Here is a 26,135-nt window from a genome sequence, read left to right as displayed (position 1 = left end):
TTAAACAAGCTTTTGCTTGAGTGTGGGCTAATAACCCTGATTCTATTTTATAAAATCTCCAGGGGAGCTGCAAACTTTTGGGAACTTCTAATTGTATGCCATACTGCCTTTTGGAGCTATCAATTACAGCAGTTAATGGGATTTACTTCATATCCTGATCCCATACTTTGGCAAGGCCTAGAGTGACCCATTGGTGGGTATCCTCAGCCTGTCTCTTTTTAAATTATATTTATGGGAAAAAGACAAGTTTGTTTTGCTCCGCTATGAAGAGGCAGATAAAAATCCCAAATGAAAATTTAAAATCATGAGATGGTTGACCAGATCAAGCCCCATATGTCCTAGTGACAATTCGCTTTCAAAAGTTCTAAGGAAGAAAGGCTTTGTCTTTCATGGGTAATTTAGCAAGCAGTTTTCCTGCTTTCTTCCACTTCTGAAAGACTTAAGAATGAACTTCCTAGGCTGGCACACAGCTAGTAATGGTCAGAAACATTTGATTCCTCTCCAGGAAACCCACGTGAAAAACTGTCCTCCCACTATATGACCACAACCCATACTCCTGCCATGTCACCCATGTCTTGATTCCCTCCACACCAGCTCTTCAGTCCAACAAGATTTTTGGTTGTTGGCTGCACTTTCTCCCCTAGTATCTCAGTCCAAAGAGTCTCCTTCTTGCCTCCTTTCTTTTTCTTTCTTTCTTTTTTTTTTTTTTATGAGACGGAGTCTCGCTCTGTGCCCAGGCTAGAGTGCAGCCCGCGCGATCTCGGCTCACTGCAAGCTCCGCCTCCCGGGTTCACGCCATTCTCCTGCCTCAGCCTCCTGAGTAGCTGAGACTGCAGGTGCCCACCACCATGCCCGGCTAATTTTTTGTATTTTTAGTAAAGACGGGGTTTCACCATGTTAGCCAGGATGGTCTCGAACTCCTGACCTTGTGATCCGCCCTCCTCGGCCTCCCAAAGTGCTGGGATTACGGGCGTGAGCCACTGCGCCCAGCCCTCGCCTCCTTTCTTTCCCTCAACTTACCTCATTCCCTGGGTTCATCCCTTCAGTCTTTTCACCAGAACCTTGGACTTCTTCCTCCCTAGGTTTTTCCAACACACTGGGCAGACCTCCAAAGTCAAGATCACATTTTTCCTTTCCTTTCCCTTCCTTTCCCTTCCTTTCCCTTCCCTTCCCTTCCCTTCCCTGTCCTTTCCTATTTTTTTGGATGGAGTTTCACTCCTGTTGCCCAAGCTGGAGTGAATGGCACGATCTCGGCTCACTGTAACCTCTGCCTCCCGAGTTCAAGCCATTCTCCTGCCTCAGCCACCCAAGTAGCTGGGATTACAGGTGCCCGCCACCATGCTCAGCTAATTTTGTATTTTTAGTAGAGATGGGATTTCACCATGTTGGTCAGGCTGGTCTCGAACTCCTGACCTCAAGTGATCCACCCACCTCGGCCTCCCAAAGTACTGGGATTACAGGCGTGAGCCACTGCGCTCAGCCCACATTTTCTAATCCTATGTCTATGCTCTTCAGGACTGAGGGAGAGCATTACTGAAGAATGCAGATTACTGCCATGCCTGACTTTCAACATCAGTTGGACCCTTAATATTACTCAATAATCTTCCACCTATTTCTAAACATCTCCCTCTCCTATTCTCACAGAACAAAATCTTCGTTCTTGCTTGCCCGCCTGCCCTGCTCTGGCAGTCTTTTAATGCACTGAGAAAAGGAAGTGAGAAGTTTGGTTTGACTTTTTATTACTGAGCTCATGCTGTGTCCTTCTGCCTACCTCTTTATCTTCTAGGAGTGTATGAACTGTGCCAGTCATTCACAATTTGTTTTTCTATTTCATCTACTCTAAGGATTTGGCCCATTCCCATCAATAGTAATGTCCACTAAAAGAAAAATTTTCCATTTTAGATCCATACCTCCCATGGGGTGCTGTTTCTCAGCATCACTGGGGACTGAGCAAGTGTGGCTTTAAAAATCCCTAGGTGACTCTGACCTTACCTCATACTCCCCACTGCCCTGCCCTCTATGGAAATGTTTTCTGTCACCCTCTCCTCTCCACTGGAAAATGTCTGGGTCTAGAATATAGCTAGCAGGTGGCCTAACGTGCAATCCCATTGTTTTGGGGGCTTTCAGAAACTTGGAGCTCTCTCGTTTTAAATTGTTGTGGTTACTTGCCTGTGTCTTTCAGTCTTTTCACTCCCAACATACATGTCATGTATGTTGCATCTGCACCTGATCACCTGACCCACGTTGGAGAATATCATGCACCTGTCTGCTAACTGAGGTCACATAAAATATATGATCATAAACCCCAAATGAGCATCTAACACAATCAGACACTTTCAATATACTTCCACAGTAAAGTCACTTTTCTACTCTGATTGTGAATAGACAACTATTTGACAGCTTATTCTCTGTCTCCAAATCTTTGTCATCCTTTACTGATCTCACCTTATACTTCATGAATAAAATAGATGCCATCATGTCTTTCACCTTGTCTCACCCCCAATTCCAACAAATCACCTGCCTCTTTGGCCATATTCACTGCTTTCCCTTGAGTATGGTGGAGGACATGTCTTTGCTCCCATTTTAAAACAAGCATATCCCCTTTCATCTTTTCAAAGACTTTACTCCTAAAGTTATCATTTTTATTTTGCATCATTAATTTATCTTTTTTTGTTGGATCACTCCCTTCAGCAACCATGCCATTTCTTAATGTCACAAACTTGAGCCCCATTCTTTTGAATTCATATCCTTCTTCATCTGTTGCTCCATTCCGGCCACTATTCACAGAAAAATTCCTAAAAGAGTTTCCAGCAGTCACTGTCTACACCTCTCCATGTCCCACATTCTCTTCAACCCACTCTGGTTGCGTTCTTATCAAGATCATTACAGAAGCGACACTTGTTAAAATCTCTAAGGACTTCCATCTTGCAGTCCAATGATGTATTTTCAGTTTTCAACCCACTGGAACCCTCTCTGGTATTTTATCACTATATCCTTCTTGAAATACTTTCACTTTTCTTCTAAAATTACACAAGAACTCCTTCTTTTCTTCATATGTCAGAGACTAACTTTCTCTTTTTTCAGCTCCTTTTTAAGGCTACTGAATGCTTTAGTTCCTAGGGACCAAATTCTTGGCTTTCTTGTATGTCTACACTCACTCATCTCATCACATGGTTTATATACCTGTCCCGATTTGAACAAATACTTGTTCATATTTGAAAAATATGAATATAAAGTATGTGAATATTAATATGAATATCATACTTGAATATCAAATCTATGAAATATTTGTTCATAACTTTTAAATTTATACCTCCAGCCCAGCCCAGATTTCCACCCAATCACCACCACCCACTAACTTCACATGAATACATTTAACTGTGAAGATAAGATGTTCATTTGAACATGTAATAAACATCTTACTTTACGTGACCCAAATAAATCTATTGATTTCTCACTTCTCCCATTGAGCAAATAATTGTTGCTTCACAAACCTCCCCCATCTCAGTAAAAGGCATCATCCATCGGTTTGCTAATATACCAAACCTAGGAGTCATCCTTAATTCTTCTCACATTTACTTTATCAGTAAATCCTGTAGAATCTTCTTCCAAAAAAGTGGAAGCCAAGCATCTCTCCCATCTTAATGCTATAATCCTACTCCAAGCCACCATCATCTCACTTCTGGACTATTTATTTCCTAGGGCTGCCGTAACAAAGTATCACAAGCTGGGTGATTTGAACCATACAGTTCTGGAGGCTAGAAGTTCAGGATCAAGGTACTGGCAGGGTTTCTTCCTTCTGAGTGCTGTGAGAGAGAATGCCTGTTGCCTAGATCCTGGTGGTTTCCTGGCAGTTTTTGGTATTCCTTGGCCTGTAGAAGCAGGACCCTAATGTCTGCCTTCCTCTTCAGACAGTGTTCTCCTTGTGTGCCTGCCGGCATTATACTGGTTGTGGATTAGTCATATTGGATTCAAGCCCACCCTAATGAGGTCATTTTAACTTGATTACCTCCATAAAGTCCCTATTTCCTAATAAAGTTATAATATACTAGGAGTTACAACTTCAACATATAGATTTTAGAGGGACACAACCAATCCATAATGACTACTGAAACAGTTTCCTATTTGGCTTTTTTTGACTACTCTCTTGTTCCCTTATTACCTATTATCCACACAATAAGATAGTGAACTTTCTAAAATGTAAATCACACCATGTCACTCCCCTGCTTAAAACCCTACACTGGCTTCCCATTATAACAAGAATAAAATCTTCTCATTGGAGCCTATTAAGATCTAGTCCCAGCACTTTGACTGCGTCTCCTTCTAGTCTCCCATCACTCATTGGGCTCCAACCATACTAGCTTTCATTCAGCTCCTGAAATCCTCCAAGCTCATTGCTGCCTCAGGACTTTTGTATTTGCTCTTTCTGCAGTTTGGAATACTTTCACAGAGTCATAAAACTACTTCCTTTTCATTGTTCAAGTCTCAATTTGAGTGTCACTTTCTCAAAGACCTTCCCTAACCAACCTAGCCAAAGTGATTGCCCCGTCATATCTTCTATTACATTACCATAAATATATATTTTTTTTACTTTTAAGTGCCTGAGATAATCTTACTTGTTTATGTACTTTTTTTTACTATCTAGTTTAGTGGAATGAAAACTCTATGAAGACATGAACTCCATCTGCTTTCCTCACTCTTGAGTTTTTATTTCTTTCAGCATGGCATATAGCAGCCACTCAATAAATACTTGTTAGTTGACAAGTCAGCCTCTTCTTGGTGTTTCTTAGTAACCATATCTGTAGTCATTTCAGTATGTAGGGCTGTAATTTGTCTCAAACTAGAAATGTTAACTCTTCTACAGAGAGTCAGTGATCTCACCAGCTCCTCCCATGCCTTGGACCGCACATCAATTCACCATTTCCAATGTATTAAGCACCTGTATGTTTTCATCACATAGATTAATCATCTGGGTATTGTCTGAGGATTATTCTCCTTGACTATAGAAATTGGAGGTAAAGGGCCGAGTGTGGTGGCTCACGCCTCTAATCCCAGCACTTTGGAAGGCTGAGGCGGGTGGATCACTTGAGGTCAGGAGTTCAAGACCAGCCTGGCTAAAATATGGTGAAACCCCATCTCTACTGAAAATAGAAAAAATTAGCCAGGCATGGTGGTGGGTGCCTGTAATCCCAGCTATTCTGGAGGCTGAGGCAGGAGAATCACTTGAACCCAGGAGGTGGAGGTGGCTGCAGTGAGCTGAGATCATGCCATTGCACTCCAGCCTGGGCAACAAGAGCGAAACTCTGTCTCAAAACAACAACAACAAAAAAAGAAATTGGAGGTAAAGTAAGCTTCAAATCGTTCTGCTTTGTCTTACTTATCTACAAACATTTAAATTATCTGCTACAGACAACAATTTTCCTCTTTTCTTGTTCTATTTTGCACATCATTTTGCCAAGAAGCCATTTTTATTTTTCCCACTTTGTTTCTTTTTAGACAAAGCCCTGCTCATTCAATAAGTAAGACTGTTGGACAATTACTTTGATTTCATGCCTTTCTTTTATGATAGACTTCAAAGCTCTGAGTTTTTTTTTCTTTTTTTGAGACGGAGTCCCACTCTGTTGCTCAGGTTGGAGTGCAATGGCATGGTCTCGGCTCACTGCAACCTCCGCCTCCTAGGTTCAAGTGATTCTCCTGCCTCAGCCTCCCAAGTAGCTGGGACTACAGGCACGTGCCACCACACTCGGCTAATTTTTGCATTTTTAGTAGACATGGGGTTTCACTATGTTGGCCAGTCTGGTCTCGTACTCCTGACCTCGTGATCTGCCAGCTTTAGCCTCCCAAAGTGCTGGGATTACAGGTGTAAGCCACTGCACTCGCCTGCTCTGAGATCTTTATGTAGTCACATTTACTGTTCAACTGATTCTTCATTTTCTTACATACTGCAATTATTTGCGATGGTAGTATCAGATTTTGGCACTTAAACTCTCCCAACTTTGTTGAGCCATGACTGCTTTAAGAATCTCTAGACATATTATCATAGCTTTTTCCCCCTAAAACATTCTGAAATCTGATTCTTGAAGGTCTAGAATATGCATGTGACTAGGCCCTTCTCTTGCATTTTTTGGAATCTAGCATAATAGAATTGTTCATTTCCTGTAATTTTGTCACTGACAGCTAGCTTTCTATCATATTTGAGGGATATATTCAGGAAAGAGCGCACATCTTCCTGCTGTCTGTCACCTTATAACTCACAAGAGTCTCCATCCATCCTACTACATGCTTTCCCTCCTGTGCCCAGTACCTAAATCCTTTTTGATGCCTGCAGACCCTTGTCTTTGTTTCAGAGAAGTTTAGTTGTAAGGATGTGGTGTAGCAGGTTCAAAGGACCAGCAAGTTAGTCTGTTACCCTCACTTGCTGTCTCTGTGACTTTAGATGAGTTGCTCATCTCCTCTGAGTCACTGATTTCTCTTCTCTAAAATGGAACAATGAATCCCTATTTACATCTCACAGTTGGTGTGAGGCTCATTTGGAATAAAGTGTGTAGAAACACTTGGAAAACTATTGAGATTGTATACTAATGAGACACCCAGGCTGCCAATCTAGTTTGCTTGTTGTATCCATTTTTAAATTTTTAGGTAGCATTTAAAACCACAGATACTTTGCATAAAATCCAGAACTTTGGCTTTCCTTAGACAATTGGAAGGTCAGATTTCACTGAGCACTCCAACGTGACAACAGTTTTCTGGAGCTGAGAGGCGGATGGCCCTCAGGATGGGCAGGGCTTGTGATGTGACACAGTCTGTACTTACTGAATTTACCCCAGCCACTTCATATATTTACTTTGAAGTCTCTATTCTAAAGTCTATTCACCAGATTTATAGCTGAAATCTACCAAAGGTACAAAGAGGAGCTGGTACCATATCTACCAAAACTATTCCAAAAAATTGAAAGGGAGGTACTCCTTCCTCTCTCACTCATTTTATGAGGCTAGCATCATCCTGATACCAAAACATGGCAGAAACACAACAAAAGAAGAAAACTTAAGGCCAATATTCCTGATAAACATTGATGTCGAAATCCTCAATAAAATACTGGCAAACCAAATCCAGCAGCACATCAAAAAGCTTTTCTACCATGATCAAGTTGGCTTCATCCCCAGGATGCAATGCTGGTTCAATATAAAAAGAACTAGGCAAAAACCACATGATTATCTCAATAGACACACAAAAGGCCTTTGATAAAATTCAACATCCCTTCATATTAAAAACTCTCAATAAACTAGGTATTGAAGGAACATCCCTCAAATAATAACAGCCACTTATGACAAACTCACAGCCAATATCATGCTGAATAGGCAAAAACTTGAAACATTCCCCTTGGAAACCAGCACAAGACAAGGATGCCCTCTCTTACCACTCCTATTCAACACAATATTGGAAGTTTTGTCCAGGGCAATCAGCCAAGAGAAAGAAAGAAAGGATATTCAAATAGGAAGAGAGGAAATCAAATTATCTTTGTTTGCAGATGACATGATCCTATATCTAGAAAACCCCATTGTCTCAACCCAAAAGCTTCTTAAACTGATAAGCAACTTTAGCAAAGTCTCAGGATAGAAAATCAATGTGCAAAAATTGCTAGAATTTTTATACACCACAACAGGCAAGCACAGAGCCAAATCATGAATGAACTCCCATTCACAATTGCTACAAAGAGAATAAAATACCTAAGAATACAGCTAACAAGGGAAGTGAAGACCTCTTCAAGGAGAACTATAAACCGCTGTTTAAGGAAATCAGAGAGGACACAAACAAATGCAAAAAAATTCCATGATCATGGATAGGAAGAATCAATATTGTGAAAATGGCCATACTGCTCAAAGTAATTTATAGATTCAATGCTATTTCCATTAAACTGCCATTGACATTCTTCACAGAATTAGAAAAAACTATTTTAAAATTCATATGAAACCAAAAAAGAGCCCATATAGCCAAGACAATCCTAAGCAAAAAGAACAAAGCTAGAGGCATCACCCTACCCAACTTCAAACTATACTACAAGACTACAGTAACCAAAACAGCATGGTACTACTGTACAAGAACAGAGACATAGACCAATGGAACGGAATAGAGAACCCAGAAATAAGGCCACACACCTACAACCATCTGATCTTCAACAAACATGACAAAAACAAGCAATGGAGAAAAGATTTCCTATTTAATAAATAGTTCTGGGAGAACTGGCTAGCCATATGCAGAAATTTGAAACTGGACCCCTTCCTTACACCTTATACAAAAATTAACTCAAGATGGATTAAAGACTTAGATATAAAACCCGAAACTACAAAAACCCTAGAAGAAAACCTAGGGGATACCATTCAGGACATAGGCACAGGCAAAGATTACATGACGAAAATATTGAAAGCAATTGCAATGAAAGGAAAAATTGACAAATGGGATCTAATTAAGCTAAACAGTTTCTGCACAGCAAAAGAAGCTATCATCATATTGAATAGACAACCTACAGAATGAGAAAAATAATTGCAATTTATTTATCTGACAAAGGTTTAGTATCTAGAGTCTATAAGGAACTTAAACAAATTTACAAAAAAAAACCCATTAAAAAGTGGGCAAAGGACATGAACAGACACTTCTCAAAAGAAGACATTCATGTGGCCAACAAACATGAGAAAAAGCTCAACATCACTGATCATTACAGAAATGTAAATCAAAACCACAATGAGATACCATTTCACACCAGTCAGAATGGCAATTATTAAAAAACCAAGAAACAACAGATGCTGGCAAGACTGTGAAGAAAAAGGGATGCTTTTACACCACTGGTGGGAGTGTAAATTAATTCAACCATTGTGGAAGATAGTGTGGCAATTTCTCAAAGATCTAGAAGCAAAAATACCATTTGACCCAGCAATCCCATTACTGGGTATATACCCAAAGGAATATAAGTCATTCTATTATGAAGATACATGCATGCATATGTTCATTGCAGCACTATTCACAATAGCAATGACATAGAATCAACCCAAATGCCCATCAATGATAGACTGGATAAAGAAAATGTGGTACACATACATCATGGAATCCTATGCAGCCATAAAATGGAATGAGGTCATGTCATTTGCAGGGACACGGATGAAGCTGGAAGGCTTATCCTCAGCAAACTAACACAGGAACAGAAAATCAAATACCACATGTTCTCATTGATAAGTGGGAGCTGAATGATGAGAACACATGGACACGTAGTGGGAGATAACACACACTGGGGCCTGTTGGGGGTAGGGGTGGGTGAGGAAGAGCATCACAGAGAATAGCTAATGGATGCTGGGCTTAAGGTGATGGGTTGATCTGTGCAGCAAACCACCATGGCACATGTTTATCTATGTAACAAACCTGCACTTCCTGCACATGTATCCCGGAACTTAAAATAAAAGTTGAAGAAAAAAAAATCTGTTTGCCTTGCCTGTTACAGATAATTTTTTAAAAATACCAAGGATAGCTGGGTGTGGTGGCTCACACCTATAATCCCAGCACTTGGAAGGCCAAAGTGGGTGGATCACCTGAGGTCAGGAGTTCAAGACCAGATTGGCCAACATGGTGAAACCCTGTCTCTACTAAAAATACAAAAATTAGCCAGGCATGGTGGCGGGTGCCTGTAATCCCAGCTACTTAGGAGGCTGAGGCAGGAGAATCGCTTGAACCCCCAAGGCAAAGGTTGCTGTGAGCTGAGATTGCGCCATTGCACTTCAGCCTGGGTGACAAGAGTGAAACTCCATCTCAAAAAAATAAAAAATAAATAAATAATACAAATGAAATGCCAAGGACAGAGCACAATATTAAAAGTAAGAGATTCCTAAGATTTGTAGAACAGCAATGATGCCATAGTGTGGTATTTCTTTATTTAGTGCAGATTTGGTAACCTTCAGATGATCTCCAAATCACCACTTAGCTATGCTATTTCTGGAGTAAGTCTTGTAAAATAGATAAATTTCTATCATAGTTGTTAATTATAATATTAACTTTATTAAACAGGAAAAATATTAAATATAAGATATTCTAAGCAAAGTCAGAGAGGGTGAGAGAAGGGAAATTTTTCACTCCTAAGAAAAGATAAAGATAGAAATCTTGAAATTTGACTAGCTGAATTGAGTGAAAAATTTCATGTCTAAACTAGAGCTGAGTGTGGCAAATTGCAAACCAAAGGGACTGATTTTTGCCTCCAGAGACATTGTGCTTGCAATTCTGTATAAATTCCTCTGGATGCTATAGCGTGTCTGACATATGTAAGTGGCTGAGTTTTTTTTTTCTCTAGAGTTAATAATTGAAGAATTGTAAGTTGAAATCACACAAGCTCAATATTGTCTATGAAGTACATTTATTATTAAAACAATAGTGTAAACATGAAGCAAATTAGACTCTAAATGTGATTTCAAGGAATAAAACACTATCCACAGTGAGGACAAAGAAGAATAAGGTGTTTTAACATCTTCCTCAGTTGTTTCCCTGGGATTGGTGGAGTCTCACCTGGCTTCACCTTGGCCTGCTTCCTTCCTCTCACAGTCTGAAGTTCTTTGCACAAACTTCTTTAAGGATGTGCCAGCTCTCCTTGCTGCTGCTTTGAGGCTTGACAGTCAAATGGCAAGTAATTCCCTTTAAACTGAAGATTTTCAGCTTCTATACTTGCCTTTCTTTTCTTGGTAGCCTAATTTAGCTCTTTTTTTTTCCTTTGGCGATGGAGTTTTGCTCTTGTCGCCCAGGCTGGAGTGCAATGGCTGATCTCAGCTCACTGCAACCTCCACCTTCCAGGTTCAAGCGACTCTTATGCCTCAGCCTCCTGAGTAGCTGGGATTACAGGTGCCTGCCATCACACCTAACTAATTTTTGTATTTTTTGTAGAAACGGGGTTTTGCCATGCTGGCCTTGAACTCCTGACCTCAGGTGAGCCGCCCGCCTCAGCCTCCCAAAGTGCTGTTATTACAGGTGTGAACCACCGCACCTGGCTGTAATTTAACTGTTTTTACTAAAATAGTCATATGATCAGAGTCTGTTTCCATGTGTTTCTCCAATGGTACTTTTTTTTTTTTTTCTTTTTTTTGAGATGGAGTCTAGCCCTGTAGCCCAGGCTGGAGTGCAGTGGCATGATCTTGGCTCACTGCAACCTCCACCTCCAGGGTTTAAGTGATTCTCCTGTCTCAGCCTCCTGAGTAGCTGGGACTATAGGTGCACGCCACCTCATCTGGTTAATTCGTACTTTAGAACTGATACTAAACTCATGTGGCATTCATGTAGCCTGAAATTGTCCTCCTTCTTTTTGCTTCTACCCAGACACAGGGCTGTCTTTGCCGTTACTCCTGACTCCTTCTTTTCAGCACTTGCTTGATGTAACAATCACCATGTATGTACATCTCCTTCACACCAGGAGACTCTTTCAAACAACAGGCTGGGTTTTTCCTTGTTCTGTTTTCGGTTTCTGCCATACCCAGGGTGACAGGAGGGAAGACATCAAAAGAGACATTATTTTTTACAGTATACTCATAACAAAAAGAAGAAAAGAACACTGTCATCACTGAATACAAAAAAATATGTGAATTTCCTGTGTATATATTTTTTCTTTTGGTGGATTTTTTTTTTTTTTTTTTTTTTTTTGAGATGGAGTCTCACTCTGTTGCCCAGGCTGGAGTGCAGTGGTGCCATCTCGGCTCACTGCAAGCTCCGCCTCAAGGGGTTCACGCCATTCTCCTGCCTCAGCCTCCCGAATAGCTGGGAGTACAGGCACCCACCACCATGCCCGGCTAATTTTTTGTATTTTTAGTAGAGACGGGGTTTCACCGCGTTAGCCAGGTCTCGGTCTCCTGACCTCGTGATCCGCCTGTCTATACCATAAGGACAGTAGTTTATGTAACAAGAGACTACTGGGTACAAATTAATGTTTAGCAGTTTTATTGACACTAATTTTTTATAATTAGAATTGCGTTAATCTCAATACAGTAATGAAGTCCAGAATTTTGATGTTATTCAATTTTGTTAAAAAGAATTTGGAATGTTCGATTACTCAAAATACTGCTTATGATTTAAGCATGTGGATGAATGTTTTTCACAGCCAAAACTTAGTAACGCTATCCAAGGGCAAGAAGCTATTAAGTAGGCAGAAATTTGAAATAAATTATTGCTTGATTTCAGGTGTCTGAAACAATAGAATCTCAAGCACATATTGAACTTCTCAGATGGTAATGCACTTATTACTGTGGACTGAAAAAGGAAGGAATGAGAGAAAGAAGAAAGGAGAGAAGGGAGGAAGGGAAGGAAGAAATAAGGAAAAGAAAGAAGGAAAAAAGGAAAGGAAGAAGTAAAAGAAAGAAGGAAAAAAAGGAAAGAAAAAGAAAGGAAGGAAGGAGGGAAGGAAGGAGGGAAGGAAGAAAGGATAAGAAAAGCATGTTCTTTTAGTGACAGCTTTATGTAATGAAAAATAATTCTTCTGGGCTGGGCTTGGTGGCTTACACCTGTAATCCTAGCACTTTTGGATGCCCAAGGCGGGAGGATTGCTTGAGCTCAGGAGTTCAAGACCAGCTTGGGCAACACAGCAAAACCTTATCTCTACTAAAATTCCAAAAAAAATTAGTCAGATATGGTGGTGTGTGTCTGTAGTCTCAGCTACTTGGTGGGGGGCTGAGGCCAGTGGATCGCTTGAGCCTGGGCGGTTGAGACTGCAGTGAGCTATCATCATGCCACTGCACTCCAACCTGGGTGACAGAGTGAGACCCTGTCTCAAGAAAAGAAAAAAAAAGAAATTATTCTATAACATTATCTTGTAATGCTCATGTGATAGTACTACCTGCATTTTAATCTAATTGTTTATTTAATTGTCTACCTTCACTCAATTATAGTGTTTGTATAGGCAGGGAATCATGCTTTTCTTGCTTATTCTTGTAATCCCTAACACAATGCTTGGCATAGAGAAAATTGCTATATATCTCTATCTCTCTATTCACTGAATGATGTCCGTTCCTCTGATATCCCTGAAATTACTATTTTTTTTTAATGGGAAAAGGACAACATGCATGACTATATAGAGGGATCTGTTAGTAGAGTCTGCCCCAAGTATCCAACAATACTAAAAACCAAGTGAGTGCCCACCTTGGCTCCTCCTTCCTAACTCTCTTGAAATCTCAGCCTTTTGAATCTTTACCATGCTGATGGTAAAGAAAGGCGTGCCAAGAAAAGAAGGGTTGTGGGTGGGGTTTTGCCTAAGATTCCCTAGAGAGCTCTTAAAAATACAGACTCCCAGGCCCCAGTCCATGAGCTTCTGTTTCAATTGATATGGGGTGATGCCCAGAGAATCACTATTTTAAAGGCTCCCAGAGGATTCAGTGTTCAGCCTGGATTGAAAAACAATTGGTCTAGCTGGTCAAATCAACCTACTTTAGTTGATTTGGTCTCAAGCTCCCAAGCAGGAACAGTGGTAGTGTGGCTGACTCACATTACCAGAGTATAAGGAAATGCCCACAATTAAAGCTCTACCCTTGCCCCAACACTGTGGTCCAAGAAATGTCCACATTTTTGATCCTGACCACTCTAGTGAAGGAGAGACTGGGAGTGAAGGAAGGGATGGAGGGAGTGATGAAGAACAGACCTTGACTTTGTGGTTAGAGTCAAAAACATTCATTGAGCCATCATTAAATAGGTACTTGTTGAGGACCTACTGTAGGCCAGGTACCAAGCCCTGTGAATAAAGCAGTGAAAAAGACCAGCCAAATCCCTGCCTTCACAGAGATAACTATATTCTAGGGGCCAAGACAGAGAATAGACAAATGGTTATATCAATGTCATTGATATCAATGGATAGTATGAGAAGAAAAGTAAAGCAGTGTCAAGTAGAGTGAAGGGGGCAGAGTAAGCGTGAGACAGGTTGGCTGGGGAAACAGCTCGGAGCAGATGATGTTTGAGTTGAGACCTGGATGAAGAGAAGGAGTAATGGTAGGACCCATGTGAGAGCTGGGGGGCCATCAAGGGAAATAGCTCCTGAGTTGGGGATGCTCTTGGCATGTTCAAAATTAGCAAGAAAGTCCTTGGGGTGAGAATGAGCATATGGTGTAGGACCTCAGAGGCCAGGGATAGGAGTCTAGGATTTGTCTCAAGTGTGATACAAAGCTTTTGGAGAATAGTGAGCAGAAGATGGATTAATCTAATTTTATTTTTAAAATATTGCTCTGACTAATATAGAGGATATCGTCAATACATATCCTGATAGTAAGGAAAATGGACTATAGGGACTAAGATTAGAAGAAGGACCATGATTTGGGAGGCCATTGCATGGCCCATGTAGTTGAGAGTAGCTTCGATTAGGATTATAGCCATGGAGGAGGGAGAAACAGTAAGATGTGGGATATATTTGAAAGCAGGATTGGCGAAGACTTGCTGATGCATTCAGTGTTGGGTGTAAGAAAAAGAGAAGATTCACCTGGGTTGATTATAGTATTAAGTTACTGTAAACTGAATCCTGAATGCTTAAATACTGTGGCATACATGGTGAGCCCTCAATAAATGTTGGCTCAAACATCCAACTGAGAGTGTTAAGTAGACCATTGAACATTAAGTCTGCAGCTCAGGGAAAGGATTTGGGGTCACCAGGGTATGATGGGATTTAAAACCATTGGACTAGATGAAATCAAGGGAGTATGGAGTGAGAATAGACAGCTGAGAGTGAAGTTCCAGAGCATTTCAACATGGAGACTGAGAGCCAAAGAGGAGAACCCAGAAGAAAAGACTGAGAGGGAAAGGTCCATGAGGTTGGAAGAAATTTTGGAGCATGGCAAGACCTGGCAGCCAAGTGAAGAAAGTGTTTTAAGGCGGGAATCGACTAAAATATTGTTGACAAGTATTCAAAAACAGTGGAGTATGAGAATGACCATTGGAGGTTGTGGGTGACCTTTTTAAGCCCTGAGCTGGAAATCTGTAGGAGGTTCCCCTGGCATTTCTTCAAGTCACTTGCTCTTTCTTGGAGGAATCTCTTAGTCTTGGCGTCTTCTTCTTTTTCACTTTTCCTCTTGCTCCTCTCTCTTCTTCATAGCTTTTCATTATGTTGCTCATTCTGTGAAGCAAGTAACTAACTCTGCCTGCCCTTAAAACTGAAGAAGTTTTATGTTAAAGACTAGCCCCATTCAGGAATCATGAGCTATGCTTTCTGCAACAATAATACTTATTTGCTAATCACTCAGGCTATTATATAAATGCCACTTATATGAATACATTGAGAGGTGGGCATGAAAATGGCCATTATTTACATAAATAAAATGTTTTAAAATTACATGTGAATTTCACATGATAAACTAGAGTTTAAGATGCCAATAGCTCTTGAATTATAATTTTAGGAGAGAGAATGCTGCAGTTTGGAAAGTGGTGCTTGGCATCAACAATCTAGACCATCCATCAGTGTTCATGCAGACACGCTTTGTGAAGACCATCATCCTGCATCCCCGCTACAGTCGAGCAGTGGTGGACTATGACATCAGCATCGTTGAGCTGAGTGAAGACATCAATGAGACTGGCTACGTCCGGCCTGTCTGCTTGCCCAGCCCGGAGCAGTGGCTAGAGCCCGACACGTACTGCTATATCACAGGCTGGGGCCACATGGGCAATAAAAGTAAGCCAATGTATTAGTCCATTCTCATGCTGCTATAAGCACATACCTGAGATTGGGTAATTTATAAAGGAAAGAAGTTTAATTGATTCACAGTTCTGCAGGGCTGGGGAGGCCTCAGGAAACTTACAATCATGGCGGAAGGGAAGCAAACATGTCCTCCTTCACATGGCAGCAGCAAGGAGAAGTACTGAGCAAAAGGGGGAAAAGCCCCTTATAAAACTGTCAGACCTCATGAGAACTCACTATCAAGAGGGTAACTGCCCCCCATGTTTCAATTACCTCCCACCAGATCCCTCCCATTACACGTGGAGATTATGGGAACTACAATTCAAGATGAGATTTGGGTGGGAACACAGCCAAACCATATCAGCCAGGATCTTCAGGAGCCTGAGAAACATTGTGTTCCTCAGTTGGGAGGCTGAGGCAGGAGGATTTCTTGAGCCTGGAAGGTGGAGGCTGTAGTGAGCCAAGATCTCACCACTGCCTGGATAACAGAATGAGACCCAGTACCTAGACCCAAAAGCTAGGTAGCTTTTGGCCATAATTTCCCATTGTCTCTTACAAAAATATAGCCACAAATGGTAAATACTTAGCGATGTGTCACACTTCATCTGCTGTGCAAATCATAGACATTGATAATGAACCATGGCATTTAAAATGGCCAAGCTCAGATGCAATCTCAAAAATCCCTCTCCACACTTCAGAATCTCTCTCCGGGGAGCTACTATTAATGTTTTGGAGCTTCCTTGTGGCAGGAGGAGACCTGTCACTGAACTGTGCTTTGGACTCTCTCTATCTGCCTGCAGATAGCCCAATGATAGAGACAGTCACTGGGAATCTCTGCAGTCAAGCTGCATGGTCATATTTCCAATTCTATGTTATGATTTGGTCTTATCAACATCTGTAGTACAAACTATAAGTCCTTCAAGAAAGTATATTGATTTGCTATTTGACTATTTAAATTGATTAAAATAGTTTGGCTCTGTAGATGACTTAACATATAAAACACATAGAAATTTAAAATGTGTACTCTGTATTTACTCTCAGCCCCTACAATGGACTCTCTCATTCAGTTTGACCTAATTTAGAAATAATAATTGTTTGTTTATTTGTTTGTTTTTGAGATGGAGTCTCATTCTGTCACCCAGGCTGGAATGCAGTGGCACGATCTCGGCTCACTACAACCTCCACCTCCCAGGTTCAACAGGTTCAAGTGATTCTCCTGCCTCAGCCTCCCGAGTAGCTGGGATTACAGACATGTGCCATGACGCCTGGCTAATTTTTTTTTTTTTTTTTTTTTGTATTTTTAGTAGAGACGGGGTTTCACCATGTTGGCCAAGCTAGTCTCAAACTCCTGACCTCAGGTGATCCACCCACCTGAAACTTAAAAAAAAAAAAACAAAAAAACTGTAAGTGCTGCCTACTCTGTCCATATCAAGTATAATGCCATGGCTTTCAAGAATAATAATGTATATTGGCATTCTGTTATTAGCCTTAGAAATTGTATATTTGAAGGAATTTTTTCTTAAAATTTAGTCAGATAAGGTTTGAGTTACGTTGAATTTCTTTTCTATTTCATCAATTACAGAATAGAAAGGAAATTCAATAGGCAGAAGTCAATGACTTTTTCAAAAAAACTCACGTGTAACAATTTTGAAGGCAATGTTAGACATGCTGTCACCATTCCTATGCATCTGTTTTTTTTCAAAGCTATGATTAATTCTGTAATTTAAGAGCAGAATATGCTTGATATTGTTTCTGCTTACATTCCTCCTACAATATCCATATTGAACTCAGAGCAATAGTGCAACATAATGAACACTCCACACATGTAGTATAGCATGAATTGAGCCCAGGAGTTCAAGACCAGCCTGGGCAACATGGTGGAACTCTGTCTCTACAAAAAAAAAAATTAGCTTGGCATGGGGGTGTGTGCCTGTAGTCCCAGCTACTTGGGAGGCTGAGGTGGGAGGATTTCTTGAGCCTGGAAGGTGGAGGCTGCAGTGAGCCAAGGATTTCTTGAGCCAAGGTGGAGGCTGCAGTAAGCAAGTGACCACTGCCTGGGTGACAGAATGAGACCCTGTCTCAAAAAAAAAAAAAAAAGCAAAGTTCTGCTGAATTCAGTCAGAAAGACGTGATTGATCTGACTATACAGCTTTCAAGCTTACTATAAAATGGAAAAAAATAGCAACTACCTAACTCACAGGAGTATTGTAAAGATTAAAGGCAATGAGACCCACTAGTGCCCAATAAATGTTAGCTATTGTTCTTATTCTTTTGACAACCTATGAAACATCCGCTGTCTGCATCACATTGATTTTCCTAAAAATGGCTCTTTCTTCCAATAAGGTACCCAGTAGTGCTTCACCATCACTGCTTAAAAGAAGAACAGTGTGTATAATTTTGCAGAACGGCTAAACAGTGAAAGATTCACGCTGTCTTGCTTCAAGAAATCCATTGTCATTCTTCAAGAACTTTTAAGCAAGATGGAATTCACATATTCTCTGTCAATATCAAGGGATGGCTTTGTGCTTTTCGATATCTCTCTGTCATATCCTCTAGGATTAGAGGTTCTTACGTCAAGTAATGGCTGCTGGGGCACATATTGAGACGTATTCTTTTCATCAAGAATAGGACAACCCTTCCCTGTTAGATTAAACAGGTTTTCTGTACTTTAGCAGAGCAGGACTATCATGCTGAGTTGACGCCAAGCTGGCAGCCTCCTATCTGGCAGCCAGCAGAGCTCTGGCTTGATTTTTTTCTTTTCTTTGTAGTAGCTATTGTTTTGGTTGTAGCATACGGTAAGGATGAACCAACTTACTTAACCAGTCTGGGCCTCGGTTTCCCCATTAATAAAATAAAGGAGTTTCACCGGATAATTGCTATGAACGCTTCTAACTAGAAAATTCTGATTCCAAACCAGCCATGCCTTTAAAATGACATTTCAAGTAAAGAATATGCCTCTCTTGGTATAAAAATATTTATATTATATTTGCATTTCATATTTGGCTAGCCTCACTAGCCTCACTTTTGAGTCATTTTATCATCATATATATATATTCTTATTTTTTAAAAATTCAGTGCCATTTAAGCTGCAAGAGGGAGAGGTCCGCATTATTTCTCTGGAACATTGTCAGTCCTACTTTGACATGAAGACCATCACCACTCGGATGATATGTGCTGGCTATGAGTCTGGCACAGTTGATTCATGCATGGTAAGTTGCTTTCTGGTTACCAAGGAGATTCAGTTCAACAATAACTTCAGTGGATTCCTATAAACTCATTATTATGTATGGCCCTTTGGAAACATTTTTTGAAAATCGTTTGTTGCCAAATGTTTAATTATTAGCAGCACATTTTCCTGCAGCTGGTACACACGAAATCCCCATAATTACACCCATCCTCTTTATTCAGGGTGTCTTTTACTGTCTCATCTACTATATGGGGAACATCACCCTTGGTCAGCAACAGGAGAAAAACAATTTTTCCTGTTCATCTCATTCAACCATTTTAGTGGCTAGGATAAATGAGGTTCTAAGAGGAGCTAGTAGTAACCATGGCTTCCACCTGGTTGCCCCAGGGAAGCAGGGCAGGCATGAAAGGACATTGTCAGCCATTAGGGTGATGGCAGGAAGGCACACATCAACACCCCAACTTCCAGGGTGTGAGACAGGACTACCTTTGTCTCAGGGGTCATCACACTGGTGTTGTCTGGGCCCTCACTTGATTGCCAGCATGTCCTCAAATGTCACTGAACTCAACCTTTAGATACTCAGGATTCATGGCCATGAGAGTTTGTAGAACATATTAACCTAATAGTGTAGAGGTGCCTTTTTATTTTTACTTAATAGACACACATCAAACATTATACTGGACTGGCTCCCCGGAAAGGAGGGAAAAGTGCAAGTGCTCAAATAAGCTGGTAACAAAAACTGGGGAAGACAGTTATTATACTATGCTGCTGTGAAGCACCTTTGTTATTTTACTGCTTTGGAGTAAATTGCCCCCTACAGTTTAGTAATGAAGAAAAGATACAACAGTGCTCTTAAGTACTAACCCAATTTAAATAAATTATATTTTTGATGATCCATTTTAGAATGGAAAAATCAGGGTATTGAAAATGGCCCTGTGGTGATTCCTTAGATAGTTGTCATGGGAAAGAGGGAGGCAGACAGCTCCCTTGGCATTTGGCTGAGACCACCCTCCTTTCTGCCTCATGGCTACAAGTCATCCTGCTGAGGTGGATGGTGGTAAAGGAATCCCTCCCTCTCTACAGGAGGACTGGGTTTGATTTCCTAGGCCCAAAATAAAGTGTTGTAGGAGGCAGCACAATGTGGGTGTGGGGCACAGGATTTGAAGCCTGAAAGATCTGAGTTGGAGCTCATCTCTGCCAGTAAGACCAGTATAACCCGGGGAAGTTATCTAATGTCTCTAGATAGCTTTCTCATGAGTAAAATGGGACTAATTCTGTCCATGAGGATTAACTAATGTATTTGGAAGCCCATATCTTTCACATATCTGTATATGATATCTGGCACATACTTAGACATTCAATGAATAGTAATTACGCCAATATTAACATCTATCAATTTAGTGCTTGTTATGTTTCGGGCTCTCTGCAAAACGCTTTCTAATAACTCATTTAATTATCACAATCAACCCGTATGGCAGTGTCTTTATTTTCCCTAAACAGATCAAGAATACAGGAGGTTAAGTAATTTGCCCCAAATCAGCCAGCATGAAGGTGGCAGATTGAAGATATGAAACCAGGCAGTCTGGCAGCAATGATTAATATAAATACATTTCTTCCTCTCTCCAATGTCATTTGGAGGTTTACCAAAAACTAGCACCTCTTGGCACGCAGCAATGATTAATATAAATACATTTCTTCCTCTCTCCAATGTCATTTGGAGGTTTACCAAAAACTAGCACCTCTTGGCACATGTTCAAGATCATCTCTTGGCAGTTGCTAAAGGAGGGGAAGGGATATGATTCCTTGACAGAGAGCTGAAGGCCCACAGACACAGGCATGGGCATGTTCTTATCATGATGCCTAATAGGAACCAGGTCTTGCCAACTTCTTTAGTAGTGGGAGTTCAGTGGTGTGGGTATACTAAATGCATACCAGATATTCTCTAACGCAACTTCAGGTAGAAAACAAAATAAACAAAACCTACTTTTTACTATATCAGAAGCAAATTTTTCTACTTAAACCTCTATTATATGACATCTATTATTTTCCTTAATTGTATCAACAGGACATAATGAAGTGTGAGTTACTCCATGACAATCTATAAACCAATACTGAAGCCAAATATAAATGTTGGTTTCAAGCCCAATATTACAAAGAGGACCAAAAGAACAGACCAGATCAGTTGTGCCTTTAGCTGTAGTCTCCCTTTCATTTTTAATTGCTTGCTTTTCACCTTTCATTTTGCACTTAATGGAGTGCCTACCTGACTCACTAAGCCTAACTCAAAACCCACATCTCAAGAAGGCATTTTTTATTCCTCTCCACCTGGAAGTCATCATTCATTCCTTTGACCTCCTCTTTCTAGCCATTAGATTTTGCTTTCATGTGAAGTTATTCTTGTTACCCAAGCTGACTTTTGGCTGCTCTGGGACAAAGACAGTGCCTTATTCATTTGTTTATACACTAGTACAGAACTTTGCAAAGAGTAGATGCTAAATAATTATTTTATTAAATGTCTGATATGGAAGTGAAAATGTGCTGAGATTCTAAATACGTTCCATTTTAATCACCCTCTGACATAATAGTTCCACTTCAATAGCCAAGTATCTTATTTATTTTATATAAGGAGAGATCAAGAATGAAATACCCTATGTATATGAAATGTGTGAAAACAAATTTGTGAAAATAATTTGTGAAATGTTTCCAGGAAATTTTTCTTTTTTGTCTAAGCATTATATACATGTAACAAAGAAATTTTGCTTTAAAAAAATTCAATTAGGCAGAAAAATTCAGCTCCTTGCAAGTTCTATGCTTATGATTTTGGCTTAGGGTATTGGAAAGTTACAAATTTAAAGATCATCACTTACACAAAAGCATACAGCACAATCACAATTTTAATCTCTTTCTTCTTCTTCCTTTTTTTTTTTTTTTCCGAGATGGAGTTTCACTCTGTCTCCCAGGCTGGAGTGCAGTGGCATGATCTTGGCTTACTGCAACCTCCAACTCCTGGGTTCAAGCGATTCTCCTGCCTCAGCCTCCGGAGTAGCTGGGATTACAGGTTTCCACCACCACACCTGGCTAATTTTTGTATTTGAGTAGAGACAGGTTTTACCATGTTGATCAAGTTGGTCTGGAACTCCTGACCTCAAGTCATCTGCCCGCCTCGGCCTCCCAAAGTGCTGGGATTACAGGTGTGAGCCAGCGCGCCAGGCCTAATTTCTCTTTTATAGCAATAATATTCACTAATATTCCTAAGAAGCAGGGTAGCCTAGTAGTTATAGGGTTGGAATCCTGTTACCAGACTGCCTGGATTCAAATCCAGCCTCTGCCAATGAATAAGTTATTTAACCTGTGCTTCTGTTTCATCATCTCCAAAACAGATATAATAAATAATATAAACTCTTAGGTATTTTGTAAAGATTAAATGAGCTAATATGTGGAAAATGTTTAGAAGAGGATCAAGAAACGTTAGTCCTATGTTCTTCAACAATACCAAGTAGGAAGACCATAGATATGCTTCTAATTTTGAAAGTCTTGTAAGTCAAGGAGTATTTGTAACCTTCCACAATGAATTCACATATTTACTTTTTTATTTTCCATAATACCAGCTCTTCTTTTTTGAGGCAGTGCAGAATACACCTTTGTTTTCAGATGTAGCAAGTATTGCTATCTGTAATGCCATAGCATTTTATCATTAACTATATTTGGGGGAAAAACTGAATATAATTCAACTGGAATCCTTAAATATCATGAAAGAAAATCCCTATATATATGAAATAAAATGCAGGCTATTAATGATTCATTATAAATAATTTTAAGTGGTCTTATTTTGTATTCAACTGTGCCAAATTAAAAAGTCCTAAGAACTATTAAGAAGTGTAGTAAGGGACCCCAAATTGTGTTATACTTAATGTATTCATTCACAAAGCAAGAATCTTGAAAACAGATATTTTAGAATATGTTTGCAGTACTGTGTGTGGGGGGGATCTTTATTCCATTTTGGGTACTTTCCACAGTCATAAGATAAGTCAAGCTTAAATTAGAATGAGGTCAATTTTGAGGTAATTAGTTCTGATAAGTTTTAAAAACTTTATGACATATTTTTATAAGTGCAGAAAATGCCCAAAAAGGTAATTTCCTGGGGGAAAATATAATTTCATCCCAAGCCACTCCACCCTTTTAATGATCAGAGTTTAAGATGTTTATTTGAAAGTTCTATTTTTACAGTGGAAAGCACAATTCCTCCACAGGCTGACAAGGAAAGCTTTGTTGAAACTTTCCAAGTTGGTTAATCTGGGTTTAGCTTTACTGTATCCTCAGGATAGCATGGACACACATTACGGTCCTGAAGTGCCAGTTCCTAACTCCCATCGTTACTCATTGCAGGGCGACAGCGGTGGGCCTCTTGTTTGTGAGAAGCCTGGAGGACACTGGACATTATTTGGATTAACTTCATGGGGCTCCGTCTGCTTTTCCAAAGTCCTGGGGCCTGGCATTTATAGTAATGTGTCATATTTCGTCGAATGGATTAAAAGACAGATTTACATCCAGACCTTTCTCCTAAACTAATTATAAGGATGATCAGAGACTTCTGCCAGCTACACTAAAAGAAAATGGCCTTCTTGACTGTGAAGAGCTTCCTGCAGAGAGCTGTACAGAAGCACTTTTCATGGACAGAAATGCTCAATCATGCACTGCAAATTTGCATGTTTGTTTTGGACTAATTTTTTTCAACTTATTTTTTCACCTTCATTTTTCTCTTATTTCAAGTTCAATGAAAGACTTTACAAAAGCAAAGCAAAGCAGACTTTGTTCTTTTGCCAGGCCTAACCGTGACTGCAGCACAAAATTATCGACTCTGGAGAGATTTAAAATCATGCAGATGCTACAGTAACAGGTTATGGAATGTTCTCTTTTATCCTATCACAGAAAAAGACATAGAGATTTAGGCTGATTAATTATCTCTGCCTTTGTTTCTCAAGCTCAGTGCGTAGTGGTAAATTTCAGTGTTAACATTGGAGACTTGCTTTTTTTTTTTATACCCGACAATTTTTTTTTATTACACTTCAAATTTTAGGGTACATGTGCACAACGTGCAGGTTAGTTACATGTGTACACATGTGCCATGTTGGTGTGCTGAACCCAGTAACTCGTCATTTGATTTATTAAAAGCCAAGATAATTTACACGTTTAAAGTACTTACTATTACCCTTCTAATGTTTGCATAATTCTGAGAACTTATAAAAGACAGCAATAAAAGACCAATGTCATCCATTTAGGTAGCAAAACATATTGAATGCAAAGTTCTTTAGATATCAATATTAACACTTGACATTATAGGACCCCCATTCTGGATGTATATCAAGATCGTAATTTTATAGAAGAGTCTCTATAGAACTTTCCTCATAGCTGGGTTTGTTCAGGATATATGAGTTGGCTGATTGAGACTGCAACAACTAGATCTATATTTATGGGCAATAATTTGTTTTACTTATGTGGCAAAGAACTGGATATTAAACTTTGCAAAAGAGAATTTAGACGAGAGATGCAATTTTTTAAAAAGAAAATTAATTTGCATCCCTCGTTTAGTTAAATTTATTTTTCAGTTTTCTTGTGTTCATCCATACCAACAAAGTCATAAAAAGCATATTTTAGAGCACAGTAAAACTTTGCATGGAGTAAAACATTTTGTAACTTTCCTCAAAAGATGTTTAATATCTGGTTTCTTCTCATTGGTAATTAAAATTTTAGAAATTATTTTTAGCTCTAGGCCACTTTACTCAACTCAATTTCTGAAGCAATTAGTGGTAAAAAGTATTTTTCCCCACTAAAAAACTTTAAAACACAGATCTTCATATATACTTAATTTAATTAGTCAGGCATCCATTTTGCCTTTTAAACAACTAGGATTCCCTACTAACCTCCACCAGCAACCTGGACTGCCTCAGCATTCCAAATAGATACTACCTGCAATTTTATACATGTATTTTTGTATCTTTTCTGTGTGTAAACATATTTGAAATTCAAAAAGTTTTAGCAATTTCTATACTATTCATCTCCTGTCCTTCAGTTTGTATAAACCTAAGGAGAGTGTGAAATCCAGCAACTGAATTGTGGTCACGATTGTATGAAAGTTCAAGAACATATGTCAGTTTTGTTACATACTCAATGTATCAACTTTTAGCCTGCTCAACTTAGGCTCAGTGAAATATACATATTATACTTATTTTAAATAATTCTTAATACAAATAAAATGGTAATGGTCTAATCACCTTTTTTTTTTTGGATGGATATGGGTGGCAAGTCCTAAGAAATTGTTTCTATCTCTATAACAGCATGCTGGCACCCTGTTTACCAATCACAATTCACCTCCCTTATATCTCACTCTCACAGGTACATGCTCTTTTATTTTAGAGGATCAATGGCTCCTTGACTGGTCTGAAATTAGAGGTTGCTAATAGTCTCAAATTGCCCATTAAGTGTCCAGTGGGAACTTTAGTCCTGGTAAGGGCACACAGATCTTTAACATCTAGAGTACATTTTGGGAACCCAATACAATGATTTTATACATCTTTTGTAATACGATTATATCCCAAAATGTATATATTAATCAATGTTCTTATCTACTGAGAGCAATGATATAATACTTGGTTCCCCCCAAATTTGGTGAAATACACTGAACACCAGATCACATCAGCTTGGGTAACTTTATGTAAAAGAGTTATTGACTTATAAATGTGACCCTTTAAAGGCTTCATACAGATCCCAACCTCTTTAGCCTAAGGTCTAGATTGTGTTTCAGAATTAAAAATTTTCCAAATTTTAAAAAGAAATACAGTTTAGCATTCAGTAATGAAATATATTAATATTTTCGTAGCAAAGTATATGAATGATTACATTAAGCGAAGTACATACATAGCTTTACATTTGTTCAGGGCATAGAATTTACGCCTAATTTATGAAAAATATTTCAGTTTTCAGAGGTTTGGAGATTTTGGAATTGTGGATACGAGATTGTGGCCCTGTAACATTAGCACTCAGTATTTTCCTCTATTCATATGTACAGATAATTCAATTCTGAAAATTGAAAATTGTTCTTTTTCCTTAGTATTTTTGGATCATTCTTTGTCCTTAGATTCTAACCTTTTTATTTACAAGTGAACATATCTCTAAATTATTGTTTATCGGGAGACGACGATCTCAGAGAACGAATGCCAGCTGCTGTGAGGATAATAAATGATATGACATCAGTGATTTTCCATATAAGAAAAGGCAAAGCAATAT

The 26,135-nt window shown here is 39.4% G+C and overlaps 2 protein-coding genes across 8 annotated transcripts in view; one reads left to right on the top strand and one right to left on the bottom strand.

Annotated features, from left to right (window-relative positions):
- The window catches only part of CORIN (corin, serine peptidase), a 254,519-nt gene extending 230,875 nt beyond the window's left edge, over positions 1-23,644 (top strand). For all 3 annotated transcript variants that reach the window (XM_054486844.2, XM_054486842.2, XM_054486841.2), the window contains 3 exons: positions 15,387-15,658; positions 18,740-18,873; positions 23,238-23,644. In XM_054486844.2, coding sequence (XP_054342819.1) covers positions 15,387-15,658; positions 18,740-18,873; positions 23,238-23,420 — 589 coding nt within the window. In that variant the 3' untranslated portion in view covers positions 23,421-23,644. The remainder of the gene's footprint in view (positions 1-15,386; positions 15,659-18,739; positions 18,874-23,237) is intronic.
- The window catches only part of ATP10D (ATPase phospholipid transporting 10D (putative)), a 161,641-nt gene that overhangs the window by 6,005 nt on the left and 129,501 nt on the right, over positions 1-26,135 (bottom strand). For 4 of the 5 annotated variants that reach the window (XM_054486838.2, XM_063663625.1, XM_054486837.2 and 1 more), the window contains one exon: positions 10,382-11,488. The exons of the other annotated variant lie outside the window; for it this stretch is intronic. In XM_054486838.2, the coding sequence (XP_054342813.1) occupies positions 11,364-11,488 (125 nt within the window). In that variant the 3' untranslated portion in view covers positions 10,382-11,363. Of the gene's footprint in view, positions 1-10,381; positions 11,489-26,135 lie in introns of those variants that run through there. 5 annotated transcript variants of the gene reach the window in all.

This window comes from Pongo pygmaeus, chromosome 3 (assembly GCF_028885625.2).
Source record: "Pongo pygmaeus isolate AG05252 chromosome 3, NHGRI_mPonPyg2-v2.0_pri, whole genome shotgun sequence".
NCBI lineage: Eukaryota > Metazoa > Chordata > Mammalia > Primates > Hominidae > Pongo > Pongo pygmaeus.
The sequence above is the reverse complement of the archived record's forward strand: the minus strand, read 5'-3'. Positions and strand labels throughout refer to the sequence as shown.